Source organism: Typopeltis vanoorti, chromosome 21 (genome assembly GCF_054136105.1).
Source record: "Typopeltis vanoorti isolate ZY-2024b chromosome 21, IOZ_Tvanoo_1.0, whole genome shotgun sequence".
In the NCBI taxonomy this organism is placed as follows: Eukaryota; Metazoa; Arthropoda; class Arachnida; order Uropygi; family Thelyphonidae; genus Typopeltis; species Typopeltis vanoorti.
This window is the reverse complement of record NC_143569.1, coordinates 92,711,611-92,732,981: the sequence shown is the minus strand read 5'-3', so window position 1 is coordinate 92,732,981 and position 21,371 is coordinate 92,711,611. Positions and strand designations below refer to the sequence as shown.

At 35.9% G+C, this 21,371-nt stretch overlaps 1 protein-coding gene across 1 annotated transcript in view; it reads right to left on the bottom strand.

Annotated features, from left to right (window-relative positions):
* The window catches only part of LOC150095112 (protein phosphatase 1A-like), a 194,716-nt gene that overhangs the window by 37,087 nt on the left and 136,258 nt on the right, over positions 1-21,371 (bottom strand). The window contains exon 5 of the mRNA XM_090410848.1: positions 2,896-2,998. Within this exon, the coding sequence (XP_090266974.1) occupies positions 2,896-2,998 (103 nt within the window). The remainder of the gene's footprint in view (positions 1-2,895; positions 2,999-21,371) is intronic.

Below are 21,371 nucleotides of genomic sequence, written 5' to 3'. Positions count from 1 at the left end.
TAGAGAGAAAGGTTCCTTGGGTAGAATATGTGCCTTCCATATGCTTGGGATTTTTAGACCATCATTATCATTATTGTTAAGATTAGGGTGGTTGATAAGAATCTCACAGGCTTCCTTAAATTTACGTTCATACCATGTTTTGGTGTGATGTAAATATACTCGATTAAAGGGACATCAGATAAAATAAACAGAATACTACAGAAATACAACCTTAAAGCCACCTTTAACCCTCCTGCAAAATTAAAGAGCATACTCAACTCATCTAAAGACCCACTCCCTCTGCTGCCCCACCCAGAAGTATACCATATTTATTGCACCTGTAATCTATCCTATATAGGGGAAACAGAATGCACAATTCCTATCAGACAAAAGGAACATAAATGACACATTAAATATAACTATGGTGAAGCTGGCCTTTCTGATTATGACCTGAACATTTTACATTGAATTTGATTACATAAAGAAACCTGTGGAGAATTCATGAATTCACTAAATAAACAAACGTAAAACCACAGCAATAGGTTTTTTTAATACATAAATATTTCGACCTAAGTGTCTTAGGACATCGTCAGCACAGTTGGGAACAATACTAGGAATAACATACAGATAGGGCACATGAAATGGAATCCAAATGCATGCAGCAGCGTTTTCTAGCGTGTAAAAAAAAAAAAAAAAAAAAAAAAAAAAAAAAAAAAAAAAACAGATTATTTACATTAAAATTGAATTACTTTACACAATTTTTGAAAGACGACCTTTTCAGGTCGCTACATCCACAACTCTTCTCAAAAATTTGGCATCATCAAATCACTGGTAACCAGAGCACACAGATTTTGCTCCTCTGAGAAGCAGGAATTGGAAATAATCAAAAACACAGCCATTCTAAATGGATACAATCCTAAAACTACTCAAAAAATCATCAGCCACTTCTCCATACATCACCCTAGACAAGAACAAGCCCATAGAATTCCCATACCGTATATGAAAGGCATCTCAGAGCGACTTTCAAAAATGAAAATATACAATCTTGCTGCGACCTACAAACCCATCAACCAGATCTACAACTTGTTACCTTCACCTAAAGACAAACTCCCACCTCTGTTACTACCTGGCGTGTACGAGGTACTATGCTCCTGTAAACTGTCGTACTATGGGCAGACAGGCAGATCTGTTCTTAAACACATCTCTGAACATCAAGCAGCAGAAATCCAGCCTCTCCCAACACAGAGTTGAAAACCCAAACCATAGGATCCACTGGGAAAAGACCAAACTTCTGCACAGATCTTCATACAAACATAAACGTTTATATAAAGAAAGTGCTGAAGCCCTACTTCACAGACCCAATCTAAACCGCAATGATGTCCTTGCCATTCCTAAAGTATGGAAAATTGTCATACAAAATTGTGTAAAATAATTCCATTTTAATTTTAATGTAAATAATCTAATGTATTTTTTTCCTTTTTTTTTTTAACGCTAGAAAGCGCTGCTGCATGCATTTGGATTCCATTGTATTCATGCACCCTATCTGTATGTTATTCCTAGTATTGTTCCCAACTGTATTAGGAATAGAAATATTTCGTCCTAAGACACTTAGGTCGAAATATTTACATATTAAAAAACCTATTACTGTGGTTTTACGTGTGTTTATTTAGTCTTATATAGAATTGACTGGAAAAGCACCCAGTTGCTTACATCACACCAAAACATGGTATGAACGTAAATTTAAGGAAGCCTGTGAGATTCTTATCAACCACCCTAATCTTAACAATAATGATGGTCTAAAAATCCCAAGCATATGGAAGGCACATATTCTACCCAAGAAACCTTTCTCTCTAAGAGTTAACTATAAGCAGGACTGTAGATAATCCATTATCCTAAATCTAATATAACAACTGTCATGTTAAATTAGGACATCATTGTTACTGTAAAAAAACTATCTATATGAAAGAATGTTTCTCTGATGTTATCTTAAATAGAATATAGCTTTGATGTAGTTTTTAATTAAGTAATTAAATAATTAATTTATTTTTTATTTGTATTTATTTATTTGTTTATTTTTTTAAATATTCTATTTTCACTAGAGGTCATGTCAGTAGAATAATCGTTGATCAAATTATTGTCTCTTTAGTATACTGTGTGAAATGTAATTCAGCTTGTCTCTGTATATATGATGACCTTATGTAGATTCCACAATTTATCTAAAATGAATGCTGGTCATCATGTAACACTAAAGAAAAAGATTACTTTGAAGGTGATAAGTCATTAGTCTACAGGTAAGCAAATACAGTTTTTACATGTGCATTCCAGGAGTTGCCACAACTTGTAGCTAAGATAAGGAACTGTTGTGTTGTTAGTGGAGGCATGATGTTCCATTCAGATAGCAACTTTCGCTATTAGTTGTCAAGATATAACCTTCTTTTCTTTCATAGTTACTGGGTGATCAGCATTCATTCTAATACACAATAGAGACAACTACAATGTTAGATTAATTATCTCAATTTAATATATTAAATTGAAGTTATTACCCTTTAACATGGTAGTTGATTCCATAATTTATATTAGAATGAAAGTCGAGATATATAGTTAATCATTATTATAGAACTAATGAAAAATATAAAAACTATGAAAAATTTTGAAATCTTTTAGATCAACTTGTATGTAATAACATCTATAACTTTAATAAATAGACTTCAAAATTTGCTCTAAATTAAATGAAGAATGTTCAAAAATCAAAATACATTAATATACACAAATGTGAAGAATATACCACGCTATGCTGTTTTAAGCATTTGCATCAATGAGTTCTTCACTTTTTGTCCCTCATAAAATGATGCAGTATTGGCCACAAAAAAAAAAAAAAAAAAGATTTTTTTTTTCTCTTCTAAATTATAAACATACTTAGCCAAAAGGCCTCCTCCTGGGGGTAAACCAGATATATCTTCATCCACGAGGATTTGCATCACATCATTTAATTCTACATCATCCCTACATGTTACAATTTCTGCAAAAAAATTTTTTTAAAATAAATTTAAACATAATGGCAGGAAAAATTGATAACAAAGTTATCATTTAAATACCACAAAAAGACGACATAAAGATGATAATTATATCTAAAGAAGATACCTGATACATACAAATCAGAAGATTGAAAAAAAAAAAGTTTTAGTCATACTAATTTTCTGGACAATTTTATTTTATTAACAAAAATATTAAATAAAATATATTGCATTAAAAATAAATATTTTTAATATAATCAGTTTCAGAAAGCACTCCACTTCTTAAACTGTCACTTAGCACTCAGAAAGACGAATGAAAACTAAATTGGTAGGGAAGACTAAATAGGATAATGTTAGTTCAATATTAGTAAATAATTCAATATTTCATTTGAGTGAAATCTAGAGAGCCATACCTACTGTTTTATGCTCACTAAGCCTGTATACACTAATTCACTGCATTACATGTAGAAGGAGGAAACAAGAAGTTACCACCCACAGTTGTTCAACTAATGGCAGGCACCATATCCTCATTAAATACTGCCATATAAACAGAAGCTCAAATTTCAACCAAAATATCAACTATATACTTTATATACTAAAGACTTCACAGGTAATTTTTCTACTCTTTCTTTCATAGCCAAATTTTACTATTTCTTGAGCAAAGTGATATGCATTTTCCATTAATAAAATTCTTCTCCTCTTCAAGGATTAGGCATTTGCCTGTTCCAGCTTCACTGGTCTTCCTCTCTCTCTATTTCCCTTTGGTCTATATCTATCCACCACTTCTGGTAGCTGACATCTATTAATAAAATTAGTAATACTAATTTAATTAATATTACTCCTATCTACAAAAAAGGAGCAATAGTAAGATATCCTGCAATTATACTTGTGTTCAGTCTAATTACTGTTTGAATTTCATTCTGATAAAGAGGAAAAACTTATTTGTGCCTATGGTCCCACAGCAGTACCCACTAAAGAAGTGAAGGAATTTTTTTAGGCATTAGAGAAAACAACTGACACAACGAAAACAGAAATTGGTCCTTGTTGGAGATAGAAAGAGCAGAGTAGAAAATGATTACCAGACATATAGAAATGTTTTGAAAAAATTTGGAGAAAAGAACAAACCTAATAAAAATGGTATATGTTGGATTTCTGCTCAGGATATGGACTGGTTATTACTAACACCATGTTCAAACATAAAAATGTACACAAATTCACATGGAGAGAAGAGGAGGCAAGGAATAAGAAAAGTCTCATTGACTATGTTATTGTTGATAGTGATGTTTTCTCCCTGGTGCAGGACACCAGAGTGTACAAAGGATTTGAAATTGGAAGCAATCACTATTCAGTCTTGAGCAGGTTAAAATTCAATTTCACATTGAAAAGAATAACATGTAAGAAAGTTTTAAAGCGAATAAAAGTTGAGCAGCTCTCAGATGTGAACAGTGGACTAAAATACACAAAGATTATTGAAGAAAAAATGAAAGAGTTTGAGAACAGGAACCAAACTTTAGAGATTCAGCGGCAGTCTTGAAGAAAACCTTGACTGATTCAGCCAGAGAAGCATGTCACAAGTTTGTCTGCAAAGATAGAAAAATCAAAACTCCATGGCAGACTCAGGAAGTTGAAGAGGCAGTGAAGGAAAAGAAGAAAGCATATAAAAAGTTTCTGGCAAATAAGTCAGCTTGTGTTCTTAGAGAATACAGAGAAAAATGTAAGAAAGTGAAGCACCGTGTAAAACTAGCTAAACAAAAGTCATGAGAAGTCTGTGGTAAGACTTCTCATGACTTTTGAATACAGAAAATAGAAAATAAATATTTGGTAGGTAGCCAAATATTCTAGAGGCTATTGAAACAAAGCTTAGAACCAAAGGAAAAAGAAATGATAAAGGTGATATGCAGTAATTACTTTGAAAGATTGCTAAATGAAACAAGTTATGACATGGTAGAAAAACACTCTGTCAGAACATACTCAAACATGCAATCAGGAATGCATATCAATACTTGAAGATGGACAAAGCCATCAAAAATGTGGACAGGCAGCAGGAGCAATGATATTTGGCCAGAAATGCTCAAGTATTGAGGTATAAAAAGCTTTACAGTGGATGCACTGCATAATTCAAAAGACTGAATTCTGGATGACTGGAGTATAGCTCTTATAGTACCCATCTATAAAAAAAAAAGGAAAATAAAACTGAATGAGACTTACAGAGGAATTTCCCCACTGAGTGCTGATAAAATTTATGCAAGAAAAGCTTGGTGATAAACAAGCTGGATTCAGACCAAGCAGATGTTGTCAAAATCATATTTTCACCAAGACAAATAGTTGAAAAATCATGGGAATATAACAAGGATCTGTAATTAAGCTTCACAAATCTGGAAAAAGCATATCACAAGGTGCCAAGAGGAAAGCTCTTCAAAGCACTATAGTTATATGGTGTAAATGGGACATTATATCAAGAAATGTCTTTATTTGAGTTGCAAGTCAACAGTTAGAACTGAAGGAGGTACAGGATGATGGTTCGAGGTGAAATCAGGCATTAAGCAAGGATGTAAGTAATCCTCTCCATTATTCATCATCTATATGGATCACATTATGAAGAAAAGTGGTATTAAACCTGATATCAAAATTGAAGATGTTAATCTCAGCTCTTTACTCTATGGAGATGATGTTATATTTCTAAATAAATCCAGTACAAGTCTGGAAGATTCGCTGACTAAACTGAATAACTGCTATAATAAATTTGGTGTGAAAATCAGCAATAAAAAGAGACCAAAATATTGAAAATATCAATACATCCCGAAAGAAGAACCTATAGAACAAGAAAAACATTTCAGCTATTCAGGCACAATTTTTAGTGAAGGTGTCAAGCAAATTAAATATGGAAATGGACAACAGAATTAGCAAAGCTAGTAAGGTACAAAGTCAACTGAATAAATTTATGAAAGAAGAGAGAATTTAGTCAAAACATTAAATTAGCTTCATATAAGATGGTGTTCAAACCAATTTAACTTATGGATCTGAGAGCTGGGTTAGAAATCAGACATTTGACCAAAGACTGGAGACCACAGATATGAGAATTCTGAGAAAGATTAGTGAGTGAACAGATGGCATCAATAGCAATATCGTATAAACTAAAAATGAGGATATTAGGAAAGAACAAAATAAGTGTTCTTTGCCAGACTGGCAGGAAAAAGACCAAAATCTGGTAATATTGGAGTCTTGACAGATATATTAATTTGGAGGAAAATTGTCAATCATAAGTTTACATCTTTTCATGCAGTACTACCATAATATCCATACTTAATTGGATGTTAGTAATACCAGAACGGTTGTACTACCATCTGATTTCCTAAAACACGTCCTCTCAGGGAGTGAATATCCTATACATTCTGAGGGTACACGTCAGGAATTTGATGAAGATAAAAAGACAAAAACATTGTCACATGAAATATGTGAATAATAAATTTTTATGCATTCTAAACCTCTGAATAAAAGAATTAGAATAATCAAAAAATAATCAGCATCATCTAAATCTGCATACTTTGTAGATTATATAACCATGTAAACACATAAAAATGTAATATAAATGATAAGAAAACTTATTTGAAAACATTCACAAAATTAGAGTATTCCAAATTTTTCCTGATTGGTTGTAGAAATAGCATATATTTCAGTAGCTGTGGGACTGACTCATGTGTGAGGAATCGTTTGCATGTGGATTTCAGTTAATCATTTTCTAAACATATATCGAATGAGTGACATATCGGAAGCTAAGAAGTTTTATATAGTGTCTCTACACAAAGAAGACCAAACTCAACAGCTTATAGCTAAGGCATTGAAATGTTCTAAAGCAAGCATGAATAGAGTATTGAGACAGTATTCTAATAACCAGAGTTTTCAAAATAATTGCTGCAATAGCAGTCTAAAGGTAATAACTACATTATAAGATGAGAGGAGATTGAAGAATATCGTGAAGAAAAACCACTTCCGAAGTGTAAGGTACTTTCACAGATGAATGTGTCTAAATCTACAATGTTGAGGCGACTTCACAAATTGGGTTTTAAAAAAACAGCCAGCCTGGTTGGCTGAGTGGTTATCTCTCCAGCCAAAAGGCTGTGGGTTCGAATCCCACCCACAGACAAGGATGTTTGTGATTGTCTGTGAAAATACTAGTGGTGGTGGGCGGTAAATGGCATTGGTGTAACTGATGATTGTAGTTGGAGAATGGGTGGAGACAGAGTTGTAGAGTAGGTGCTCTCCTTCAACGAGTCTTTGGACTCCCTGGAAGTGTCATGTAATAATAAAATCAAGTGTGCTTAAGACGAAGCTGCTTATGACTTCCAAGCAAAAGGCAGTTGGAGTGCAATTGTGTAAGCAAAGAGTGTTGTGGGGTCAAGAGGATTGGAAAAATGTAGTTTTTAGCAATGAAAGTATGTTTTGTGTGTCCCATGGTCATCAAGGGATATGTGTTTGGAGTCTTAAACAAGCATTTGATAAAGAATGATGAAAATTTGCAACCTCTGCCATGGCATGGGCTTGTATGACTGCAGAGGGTCCAGGTAAGTTGTGTACTGTGTACGAAAGAGTCAATTCCAAAGTGTACCAAGAAATTCTTAAGTACTTTATGTTACTGGCATCAGAAGATTTATGTGATGTGATTTCCTTTTTCAGCAAGATTCAGCTTCTTATCACACTTCCAAGAGCACTACTAGATGATTCAAAGAAAGGCAAATAAACAGCAAACTCACCAGATTTAAATCCCATTGAGAATTGTGGGGAATTATGAAGAAACATCTTGAAGGAGTTGCCCAAAGAGACAAAATGAACTTTAGCTGATGCAAATTCATATTTGGTAATAATTATTTTCTATGCAATAAACTAGAATTGCAAATCGTCCAACACATTTTTTTTGATTATTTTAATTTTTTGATTTGTAGGTGTACAAACTTGAGACAAACTAAGAATGTTATAAGTATATAAGTTAAATGTAACAGAAGTTACTAAAAGTAACTTCTGTTACATTTTAGCTTACACTTTTCACTACTCAGTTAAATATCACTAACTTAAGCTTATCAGACTCTAGAATGGCTCATGCAATGTCTGGTCTCCTACTTTCTTCCTACATGTAATATAGGTGTGATAAAGCCTCCTCCTCAAGGGCAGCAGAAAGTGGTTCCACAAGCTAGGTGTTGGACAGTAAGAATAGCTAGTTATCACATAATCCTCTTCCACATTGCTACTTGGAGGAAATCCAAGTATAATGATGTATGGGGTGAACTGCTGAGACAAAGTTATAGCCAGGAACCCAGATGTTTGCATGGAAGATATCTCTGAATATCACCCTGCACTATACATCTAATCTCCTAAGACACTGATTAAAAAAACCTTTACACATCCACTTCAATATTCTGATCTAAGCATGATGTGTGCTACCACTCAGACATCCAAGAACTAAATACAAATTCTGAACCTCAACTTGAAGCCACAAAGACTATCTCAACTCTCCATACTAAACTTCACGCTGTATGATTCCTTCTGCCACAAGGGTTGTTGCTACACATTTGTGAATGATAACATCCCATACCAGAAAAAATGTCATATCTAGGATCTCCTCATTTTTGATTTTCTTTGGCTCAAAATTTTCTGGCTCCATTCACTTGCAATCTTTATAACTCTCCAAATTCTGATCATTCTGGCTTCTTTAGACTGTCATTACAAAGCTTAATTTTCTACAGTGTTGGAAGTTTTTTTTTTTTGCTTACACGTGGATAAAGGATTAAACTAAATTTATTACAGTCTAACCCTTTATCCAAGTGTAAGCAAACAAAGTTTGCGCCTGAAGTATCTTCAGGACTGAGGCAACTTGTGGTAAAGGTGGACCAAGCTCTCATCACTCCTTGTCTTAGTATCTCCCATAATGCAAAGCACATTTCCTTGTGTCAAAAAAATAGTCAAAAAATCTTCTCCCCCCATACAGACACCTACCTTTACAGGGTGCATTATAAAGTCAAAATCTGAAAGTTATATTTTATAGTGCTTTAGGCCCAGTGAGAATTTCATCCCAACTGGAAATAAACAGAATTGTAAAGGAAGAGAGTAGAAAGTAACATGCTGCAGACACAACTACAAATTGTATGATTCAAACAACCTCAATGACTCCAATCAACCAAGTATTGATAAAGGAGGAGATGTCAGATGAATTTAGGAACACCAACTTGGCTACCAGTGTTTTAATGGCTAAGAATTTAAATGCATCTGATAATTCCAGCAACACATCTCATAAAAATGTGCAAAGTAGCCACTTCTAAACTGCAGTCAAACTACTTTTTTCTGTACTTTGCTCATTTTTTACATATAAATTATATTTCAGGGGTGCTTAAGGGTCAAAGCTGTATAACTGAGAGGAGACCTCCACATAGCCTTCAAAGGAAAGCGGAGAACCGACCAGGGCTTCTGACCTAATGTCCAATCCTCACCTTCTCGTGGTGCACCCTGTTGGGTATCTACTTGGATACTGAACGAACGAGGATGGGCTGCCAATTTGGGATTTAGCCGACCAAATTGTATTCTTATTGGTTAAACCAAAATAAAAAAATGATGGTACAACACGACAGAATTTCATGCCGGCTGGGGCGTCGCCTGGTTAAACAAGGTCCGTGGCGAACAGAGAAAAGTCAGCTACTGGAACAAATCTGAAAACAAACCCCAACTCAACATCACCAGAGTTAAAGATCGGTACTATCAACGTAAGAAGCCTGAATGGCAAAGAAATGGAGCTAGCTGAGGAATTAGATAAGTACCAGATCGATATAATAGGGGTGACTGAAACAAAAAAGACCAAAACTGGTGAGATCTTTCTGAGAAATAAATACAAAATGTTATATTCAGGCAATGACAATCAAGGAAAAGAAGGGGTAGCCATAGTATTCAACACAAAATACGAGGCTAATCTTCTTGAATGGCAGTCAGTCTCAAGTAGAGTAATGTGGGCAAATATGAGAATGGGGAACTGGACAATGAGACTTATTTGTGCCTATGGTCCCACAGAAGGTTCTACTAAGGTAGAAGTGGAGGAATTTTTTGAGGCTTTAGAAAAAGCAACTGACACAATGAAAAATGAAAAGTTGGTCCTTGTTGGGGATCTAAATAGCAGAGTAGGAAATGATTGTGTGACATACAAAAATATTTTGGGAAAATTTGGAGAAAAGAGCAAAGCTAATAATAATGGCAAATATCTGTTGGATTTCTGCTCAGGACATGGACGGGTTATTACTAACACCATGTTCCAACATAAAAATGTGCACAAATTCACATGGAGAGAAGAGGCTAGGAATAAGAAAAGTCTCATTGACTATGTTATTGTTGATAGTGATGTTTTCTCCCTGGCAGGACACCAGAGTGTACAGAGGATTTGAAATTGGAAGTGATCACTATTTAGTCTTGAGCAGGATAAAACTGAATTTAATATTGAAAAGAATAACATGTAAGAAAGTTTTAAAGTGAATAAAAGTTGAGCAGCTCTCAGATGTGAATTGTAGATTAAAACACACAAAGATTATTGAAGAAAAAATGAAAGAGTTTGAGAACAGGAATCAAACCTTGGAGATTCAGTGGCAAACTCTGAAGAAAACATTGATTCTGCCAGAGAGGCATGTGGTGAGGTTGTCTGTAAGGATAAAAAAATCAGAACTCCCTGGTGGACATAGGAAGTTAAAGAGGCAGTGAAGGAAAAGAAGAAAGCATATCAAAAGTTCCTGTCAAATAAGTCAGCTTGTGCTCTTAGAGAATATAGAGACAAATGCAAGAATGCTAAACACTGTGTAAAACTAGCTAAACAAAATCATGGGAAGACTTTGGCAAGAATATAGAAAATAAATATCAAGAAGGTGGCAAAATATTCTGGAGGTTGTTGAAGAAGCTTAGGAATGGAGGAAAGAGTGCTGTAAAAGGAGTTAGAGATGACAAAGGTGACATGAAAACGGGAGAAAAAGATATCCTTGAAGTATGGAGTAATTACTTTGAAAAACTGCTAAATGAAACAAGCAGTGATGACAGCACAGTGGTAAAAAACACTGACCAGGCAGGAGTAGATGATATTCGACCAGAAATGCTGAAGTATGGTGGTATAAGAGTCTTACAGTGGCTGCACTGCATAGTTCAGAAAGCCTGGACAGAGGGACGAATTCCTGATGATTGGAGTAGAGCTCTCATATTACCCATATATAAAAAGGGAAATAAAACTGCATGTGAGAATTACAGAGGTATTTCCTTACTGAGTGTTCCTGGCAAGATCTATGCAAGTATACTTGAGAAACGGTTGAGAAGAATTGTGGAAGAAAAGCTTGGTGAAGAACAAGCTGGATTCAGGCCAAAGAGGCTGTCAGGATCAGATCTTCACTTTACGACAAATAGTCGAGAAAGCATGGGAATATAACAAAGATCTGTATTTAAGTTTTGTCGAATTGGAAAAGGCATATGACAAGGTGCCAAGAGAGAAGCTATTCAATACGCTGCAGTTATATGGTGTCAATGGGGCATTATATCAAGCAATACTTAGTCTTTATTTGAGTTGTAAGTCAGCAGTTAGAATTGATGGAAGTACAGGAAGATGGTTTAATGTTAAATCTGGTGTGAGACAAGGATGTACCCTCTGTTATTCATTATCTATATGGATCACATTATGAAGGAAAGTGGTATTAAGCATGATATCCAAATTAGAGATGTTAATGTCAGCTCTTTGCTTTATGCAGACGATGTTATACTTCTAAATAAATCCGCTACAAGTCTGCAAGATTCTCTGACTAAATTGAATAGCTGTTGTAATAGATATGGTATGAAGGTCAGCAATAAAAAGACAAAGACAATGAAAATAGGCAGAATCATTGAAAATGTCAACTGTGTTGTGAATGGAGAACCTGTGGAACAAGTAAAACATTTCAGCTATTTAGGCACGATTTTTACTGAAGATGGTAAATTAAATATAGAAATAGACAACAGAATCAGCAAAGCTGGTATGGTGGGAAGTCAATTGAATAAATTCATATGGAATAAGAGAGAAATTAGCCAAACCACTAAATTAGCTGTATACAAGACAGTGTTCAAACCAGTTTTAACTTATGGATCTGAGAGCTGGGTCAGAAGTAAAACACTTGACCAAAGACTAGAGACCACAGATATGAGAGTCCTGAGAAAAATTATAGGCGTGAACAGATGGCATCAATAGCAATATCATATTAAAAATGAGGATATTAGGAAAGAACTTGACATTGTCAGCATCCAGGAATGTGTTAGCAGAGCTAATCTCAGGTGGTATGGTCACTTAAACAAAATGAGCGAGGAAAGATTAGCAAAACAAATGTTCTCTCCCATGATGGCAGCAAAACGACCCAGGGGAAGACCAAGATATAGGTGGATTGATACGGTACAAAGTGCTTTAGACGATAGAAATATAAGATCTGATAATGTTGGAGTCATGACAAGTAACAGACTGATTTGGAGGAAAATTGTAGATATAAAATTAATAATGATGTAATTTTTTTACATGTAGTACTATCATATCCTGTACACCCCTTGAGGGTACATGGCAGGAATTTGATGATGATGATGAACTTATATTTCAAGTGGTGTCTGCATTACTCAAAAATAATACTTTGGAGAGGAACTTCTGAACCGAAAATAAACTTTGTTTTTTTTAAAAAAATAAAATAAAAAAAGCTGCAACAATTTTATCTAGAAATCTATGAAAAATGAAGCAGGGAATTTTTTTTTTAAAAAAAAAGAAAAAACGTTTTTTCAAAGGCACTAACTTCTGTTTATTTTAAACTCACATTTATTTTTAGGGTGAATTTTTTTTTAAATTTTCTGACACAAGAGATAACACAATTCGATATGTGAGCAAGTGGTTAAAAGATAAAGTAAGAATCTATTAACAAGTTTCTCAAAAAGCTGGAAGTTGTATTCATTTGGAATAACAGTATTGTAGAAGGCCATTCCAAAGAACAGAGGTAAATGAAATGAAGATAATGAGAAGTTGGTTGGATATATTTTGATCTGCTCTGTGGAGAGATGTGGACCAGTGGCTGCTTATGTTCTTTCATGATTAGAGGAAGGTGGGAAAATATTAGTGGACAGACTATGAAAAAGTGATTTAGAAAGGGAAAGGAGAGAGAAAGTGTTTTGAATGAAAAAGAATAAGTTTTTTTGGAAGCTGAGGAGATTATGAATGTAACATACTATGCAGTGATGAGCTACAGTACATGAAGTTTTTGACTAGAACTGAAGAAAAATTATCTTCTATGAGACAGGCTTGTGTTTTGACAGCATTGAAATTCACCAAATTATTCTTATCCCACTTGAGAATGGCGAAGAGGTCAGTTCTTAAAACAGCTATGGAAGATACCTTGAAGCCTGAATGATGAAATGGAATGCAGTGTACTGTTATCAGCAAAACTATGAACCGATATGAGGGGGGGGGTATTGATGTACAGGAAGGAAAGCATGGGGAGAAAATACAGAATCCTGAATGCTCCAGCATTAAAAAAGAAATCTGATGATAAGCAGGCATCTACCATGACGTACAATAAACAACAGAAGAGGAAGTTGGCAATCTAATCACAAAGGCACGAGGGAAACCATAAGATAACTTACTTGAGAATGGCTTCAATGCCAGATATGATCAAATGCCTTATGGATATCAAGAGTGATCATCTGATTTTCTCCAAGTCTTCCCAATGACCAGTGTCCACAGGCAGATAAGGCAGGCAAAGAATTCTGTAGAACAAGAATGGTAGAATACATACTGGTAATTACTAATTAACTGATGAGTTTCCAGGTAATGAAGATGATGGTTGTTGATGACCTCATCCATTATGTGTGAGAACAATGAAAAGACAGTCTGATGGCTGACTTGCATCTCCCCTTTATGAGGATAGGTTGGATAAAGGCATGCTTCCATGATGTTCGGTAGATGCCAGATGAGTATGACAAGCTTACAGGTAATAAAATAGGCATTAATTCTGGAGCACCATTCGGACCAGGAGTAGCAAGAATAATGAGAATTTTTTTTTTTATGTCCTTCTGGTGAAAGAGCAGAGACGGACAATACATGAACAGCTTATAGTATTGAAAGAGGTGATTTGCTTCGTTTGTCTATAGAGGAATTGGAGACAAAGCAGATCACAAGAGGTTTGACTTACCATGTGGATGACGTTACTACAGTAACATCAGGATGTGAGAGAGGTGAAAATGGGGGTGGGTGATGAGTCTTCTAGTCCCTTGTTAGGACCCAAATGCCACAACGAGGGACTATGCAGTCAAAGATACATACACTGAATGTTTTTATCAGGGATGCTTAAGGATCAAAGCTGTATAACTGAGAGGAGACCTCCACATAACCTTTAAAGGAATGCAGAGAACCGACCAGGGGGGCTTGTGACCTAATGTCCAATACTCATCTTCTTGTGGTGCACTCTTTTGGGTATCTACCTGGATAATGAACGAACAAGGATGGGCTGGCAATTTGGGATTTAGCAGACCAAATTGTATTCTTAGTGGCTTAAACCAATATAGAAAATGATGGTACAACATGACAAAATTTCATGCCGCCTGGTTAAACAAGGCCCCCGTTGTTTTCGCCAGGGAACTAGGGCGAACAGCGAAAAGTCAGCTACCAGAACAAATCTGAGAGCACACACCAACTCAACATCACCAGAGTTAAAGATCGGTACTATCAACATAAGAAGCCTGAATGGCAAAGAAATGGAGCTAGCTGAGGAATTGGATAAGTACCAGATCGACATAATAGCGGTGACTGAAACAAAAAAGACCAAAACTGGTGAGATCTTTCTGAGCAATAAATACAAAATGTTATATTCAGGCAATGACAATCAAAGAAAAGAAGGGGTAGCCATAGTATTCAACACAAAATACGAGGCTAATCTTCTTGAATGGCAGTCAGTTGGGCAAATATGAGAATGGGGAACTGGACAATGAGACTTATTTGTGCCTATGGTCCCACAGAAGGTTCTACTAAGGTAGAAGTGGAGGAATTTTTTGAGGCTTTAGAAAAAGCAACTGACACAATGAAAAAGGAAAAGATTGGTCCTTGTTGGGGATCTAAATAGTAGAGTACGAAATGATTGTGAGACATACAAAAATATTTTGGGAAAATTTGTAGAAAAGAGCAAAGCTAATAATAATGGCAAATACCTGTTGGAATTCTGCTCAGGACATGGACTGGTTATTACTAACACCATGTTCCAACATAAAAATGTGCACAAATTCACATGGAGAGAAGAGCAAGAAATAAGAAGTCTCATTGACTATGTTATTGTTGATAGTGATGTTTTCTCCCTGGTGCAGGACACCAGAGTGTACAGAGGATTTGAAATTGGAAGCAATCACTATTCAGTCTTGAGCAGGTTAAAATTCAATTTCACATTGAAAAGAATAACATGTAAGAAAGTTTTAAAGTGAATAAAAGTTGAGCAGCTCTCAGATGTGAATTGTAGACTAAAATACACAAAGATTATTGAAGAAAAATGAAAGAGTTTGAGAACAGGAACCAAACCTTGGGGATTCAGTGGCAAGCCTTGAAGAAAACATTGATTGATTCAGCCAGAGAGGCATGTGGTGAGGTTCTGCAAGGATAGAAAAATAAGAGCTCCATGGTGGACACAGAGTTAAAGAGGCAGTGAAAGAAAAGAAGAAAGCATATCAAAAGTTCCTGGCAAATAAGTCAGCTTTTGCTCTTAGAGAATACAAAGACAAATGTAAGAAAGCGAAATACTGCGTAAAACTAAATAAACAGAAGTCATGGGAGGACTTTGGCAAGAACATAGAAAATAAATATCAAGAAGGTGGTAAGATATTCTGGAGGTTGTTGAAGAAGCTTAGAAATGGAGGAAAGAGTGCTGTAAAAGGAGTTAGAGATGATAAAGGTGACATGAAAATGGAAGAAAAAGATATCCTTCAAGTATGGAGTAATTATTTCGAAAAATTGCTAAATGAAACAAGCAGTGATAGCACAGTGGTAAAAAACACTCAGTCAGGAATATATATCCATGCATGAAGTAGAAAAAGCCATCAAAGGCTTGCAATGTGGAAAGGCAGCAGGAGTAGATGATATTCGACCAGAAATGCATGTAGTGGAAAATACCAGGGGCAGGGAGTGCTTGACCTAGTAATTACATCTGAGAATGTGGCTGTAACGAACATGACCATGTTGCCACCAATAGGTATGAGTGATCATAAGGTCATGACTTTGGAGGTGGCTAAAGGAGTGGAATTTACAACTAAGACAGAGTGCATGTGGAATTACCGGGCTGGTAAGTATGACAAACTTAGGAGTGTGCTTGGCTCAGGTGCCATGGCATGTAAAACTGCAAGGGATGGATGTTGATAGTGCATGAGAGGTGGTAAAGAAGTGTTTGCAAGAGGCAATGGTTGAATGTATACCAAGAGTCCGAATAATAAATTAAGTAGGGGTTAAATGGATGAATAACACTATTAAGCTTGAGATGCAAAAAAAGAAACAACTGTGGTGGGAATTTAAGGAGAAAGGTGACTAGCAGGTGCAGGAACAGTATAAAGCTCAGGCCAAGATCGTAACAAGGGTGGTAAGAAAAGCAAAAGCGGATTACGAAAGAAAATTGGCCATGCAGGCTAAAGAGAATCCCAAACAGTTTTTTCAATATGTTGCAAGTAAAGGGGAAATGTTCATGGCAGAATGATTTTTAAGAAATGCTGAGGGTAGGGAGGTAACCGAATCAGTCGATATAGTGGAATTACTGAGCGAGCACTTTGCAAGAGTATATCATCCAAGTGGTGACATTGCAGGAATGGAAGAACCAACAGCTTATACTGGAATTGTGATGAATGAAGTAGAGGTAAATAGTCTATTACAGAACCTCAATGTCAATACAACTGTGGAATTGGATGGTATACCAGCTCGTGTCGTACGTGAAGCGGCTAAAGAATTGTCAGTGCCCTTGACCATTTTGTTTAATTTGAGCCTTGGGTCTGGGTCAATCCCAAGGGGGTGGAAAGAGGGGAAAATAATTCCGCTGCATAAAGGTGGTTCCAAGGCTGCTGTTGAAAATTACCAGCCAATCAGCATAGCAGGAATCATTATCAAGATCTTGGAGAAAATAGTCAAGAGGAAAATACAAGATTGGATAGATGAAAATGGGATACTGTATGGACAGCATGGTTTTGTGAAGGGTAGGTCATGCCTCAGTAACTTGCTCATGTATTATAACACAGTGATGGCTGAACAGAATAAGGGTAATGGGTTTACAGTGATTCTACTGGACCTTGCTAAGACCTTTGACAGGATACCACATGGAATTCTAATCAATAAATTGCAGCATATGGGGATGGATAGGAGGGTGGTTGACGGAGAGATATCAGAGAGTGGTTTATTCAGGAGTAGAATCCACAAGACAGCCTATGACTAGTGGTGTGCCACAAGGATCTGTTCTTGGACCACTGCTGTTTAATTTGTTCATTAATGATATAGGAAAGAATCTGAGAGGAACAGTTCATTTTTTTTGCAGATGATGCAAAGTTGGATAGGGCAATAGTGAATGCAGATGATGTCAAAATTTTGCAAGATGATTTGGATAGATTGGAGGTCTGGGCTAAGGAGAATGGATGTCAATTCAATGTGGCAAAATGTAAGGTTATGCATTTTGGGGTGAAAATATTAGCAGCAGTTTACTACATTGGTGGAACTGTACTCAAGGAGATTGATGAAGAGTCTTGGTGGATAGGGAGTTGAAGTGTAGGTGACACATTGCAAAAGTGGCTAAATCAGCTCATCAAATCATTTGGATTCTGAAGAATACTTTGATGAGCAGAGACAAGCAAGTTATTGTTCCTCTGTATTGAGCCCAGATTTGGTCACCTAGGTTTCATTTTGATGGGGAGGAGGTTGAGAGGATCCAGAGGCGAGTGACCAAGATGATAGCAGGGCTATGGAATGAACCTTATGAGAACAGGTTGAAGATTTGTGGGTTGCAAAAATTGGTTGATAGGTGGAAAAGGTGAGATATGATTTGAGACATTCAAATTGCTGAAGAGTTTCTATGGGATTAATTCAGAGGATATTTTTGAGAACAAGACGACTGGTTCTTGTTCTCAGAAATAAAGACTAAGTATTGCTTGATATAACGCCCCATTGACACCATATAACTGCAGCGTATTGAATAGCTTCTCTCTTGGCACCTTGTCATATGCCTTTTCCAAATCGACAAAACTTAAATACAGATCTTTGTTATATTCCCATGCTTTCTCGACTATTTGTCGTAAAGTGAAGATCTGATCCTGACAGCCTCTATTTGGCCTGAATCCAGCTTGTTCTTCACCAAGCTTTTCTTCCACAATTCTTCTCAACCGTTTCTCAAGTATACTTGCATAGATCTTGCCAGGAACACTCAGTAGGGAAATACCTCTGTAATTCTCACATTCAGTTTTATTTCCCTTTTAATATATGGGTACTATGAGAGCTCTACTCCAATCATCAGGAATTCGTCCCTCTGTCCAGGCCTTTTGAACTATGCAGTGGAGCCACTGTAAGACTCTTATACCACCATGCTTCAGCATTTCTGGTCGAATATCATCTATTCGACCAGAAATACCATGCTGCCTTTCCACATTTCAAGCCTTTGATGGCTTTTTCTACTTCAAGTATGGATATGTATTCCTGACTGCATGCCTGGTCAGTGTTTTTTATCACCGTGCTGTCATCACTGCTTGTTTCATTTAGCAGTTTTTCAAAGTAATTACTCCATACTTCAAGGATATCTTTTTCTCCCGTTTTCATGTCACCTTTATCATCTCTAATTCCTTTTGCAGCACGCTTTCCTCCATTCCTAGGCTTCTTCAACAACCTCCAGAATATTTTGCCACCTTCTTGATATTTATTTTCTATATTCTTGCCAAAGTCCTCCCATGACTTTTGTTTAGCTAGTTTTACACAGTGTTTAGCATTCTTGCATTTGTCTCTATATTCTCTAAGAGCACAAGCTGACTTATTTGACAGGAACTTTTGATATGCTTTCTTCTTTTCCTTCACTGCCTCTTTAACTTCCTGTGTCCACCAGGGAGTTCTGATTTTTTTATCCTTATAGACAACCTCACCACATGCCTCTCTGGCTGAATCAATCAATGTTTTCTTCAGAGTTTGCCACTGAATCTCCAAGGTTTGATTCCTGTTCTCAAACTCTTTCATTTTTTCTTCAATAATCTTTGTGTATTTTAGTCTACAATTCACATCTGAGAGCTGCTCAACTTTTATTCACTTTAAAACTTTCTTACATGTTATTCTTTTCAATATGAAATTCAATTTTATCTTGCTCAAGACTAGATAGTGATCTCTTCCAATTTCAAATCTTCTGTACACTCTGGTGTCCTGCACCAGGGAGAAAACATCACTATCAACAATAACATAGTCAATGAGACTTTTCTTATTCCTAGCCTCTTCTCTCCATGTGAATTTGTGCACATTTTTATGTTGGAACATGGTGTTAGTAATAACCAGTCCATGTCCTGAGCAGAAATCCAACAGATATTTGCCATTATTATTTCAGGTGGTATGGTCACATAAACAGAATGGGCGAGGAAAGATTAGCAAAACAAGTGTTCTCTGCCAGGAAAACGACCCAGAGGAAGACCAAGATATAGGTTGATTGATACAGTACAAAGGTATTGATACGGTAGATAGGAAGTTAGTAATGATGTAAATTTTTCATGTAGTACTATCATATCCTGTACACCCCTGGAGGATACATGTCAGGAATTTGATGATGTTTTTATCAAGGACTACAAAAGGCACAATTTTTAGAGAACAAAGACTTGAATAGAGTCTTTGTTCAGGAGGTTGAGGTGGAGAGGGGAATGAAGGCCTTCATTCCAGTAATGATTATTTCAGTCATTTGGTAAGAGCAGATGCTTGGATTGGGAGAAAAGAAATAGTAATCAGACCACAGAAATCAAGTGTGGAAATCCTAGAGGTGATCCTATTGTTATTGTTATAGTCCATAGGTTATGAGGTTGAGAATGGCTGGGAGGAAAGTAAACATCTACAGTATTTGCTGGGAGAGCTGATTAAGAAAAGGTCCAGAGTATAGGAAGAATAATGAGGATTGTCTGTTATTCTAGTTTGATAGGTTAGCAATTTGCATTACATTATGACTGAGAGCAAATAATTCAGCTTCTCTTTTAGCTTGATTCACAAAGTTAGAGAAGGGCAGACTAGTTTGTGTTTTGAATGCTATTCTGCTAAGAAGATAATCTCACAGTTTTAATAACCAAACTGTGTGAAATCAAGTTTTAGAGATGTGTTATAATTGTATATTTAAATTTGTCCAAAAAAATAAAAAATATGTAAATAATAAATAATCAAGTCTGGACTTTTTTTTTGAAAGGGTGAAATTAAGTGGAACGTCTTAATTTGGTTTATACTTTATCATTCAAGCTAATCAGAACAGTATGAAAATAATCATTATGGCAGTGACTTTCAAGCAAAGTTTTACAAATTTATTGACTACTCTTATTAAAAGAATTCTTAGGGCCAAAATTTCACCTTCTGCATAAACTTGGTTTTTTATATCAGTCTGTATTCAACAGATATTATTCATGAATAGGAAACACAGCCTGCCAAATTTGAAGTATTAATTCCAATTAATGAAAAGAACTAGAACACCATGAAAATATCAAAACCACAAACTAAAGCACCATTTTATCCTCCTCCATAAACATCACAAGTCACATCATTTAACTAATTTCAAAAGACATCTGGAATGAAGCTAAATAGCTATGTTCTGATATTGCAGATGGTCGACCTTTTCAATATATGCTCTCATCACTACAAAAACCAAAGAATCAAATAATCCATATGAGGCTTGATGAAGGCCTTATATCTCTTTACCTCATACCTCTATTTTGGCACATTAAGATTTTCTGCATCATTGCAATAATTTGATGTGATGACCTCACAACTTGCACAATATAACCTCTGAACTTCAGATCATTGTCCACCACCACTCTAAGGTCTCCTGTCTCCTCTACTTCCTCCAAAATTTCCCCACCAAGTACATATTTTACATCCCATTGTTGGCTACCAAATTTCAGTACCTTACACTCTGTAACACTGAATTGAGAGCTCCATACTGTTGCCCAGTATACAATCTATTCAAGGCCACCTCTAAAGCCACAACATCTGCTTGATCCCTCAACACTCTCCAGCATAATCTGCAAACAGTTGTATATCACCAGTTAAACCAATCCCAATATCATTTATATACAAATTATATAACAATGGTTCCAAAAAAGTCCCCTGCAGCACATCCCTAGTGACTTTCCTCTTCTAGGATG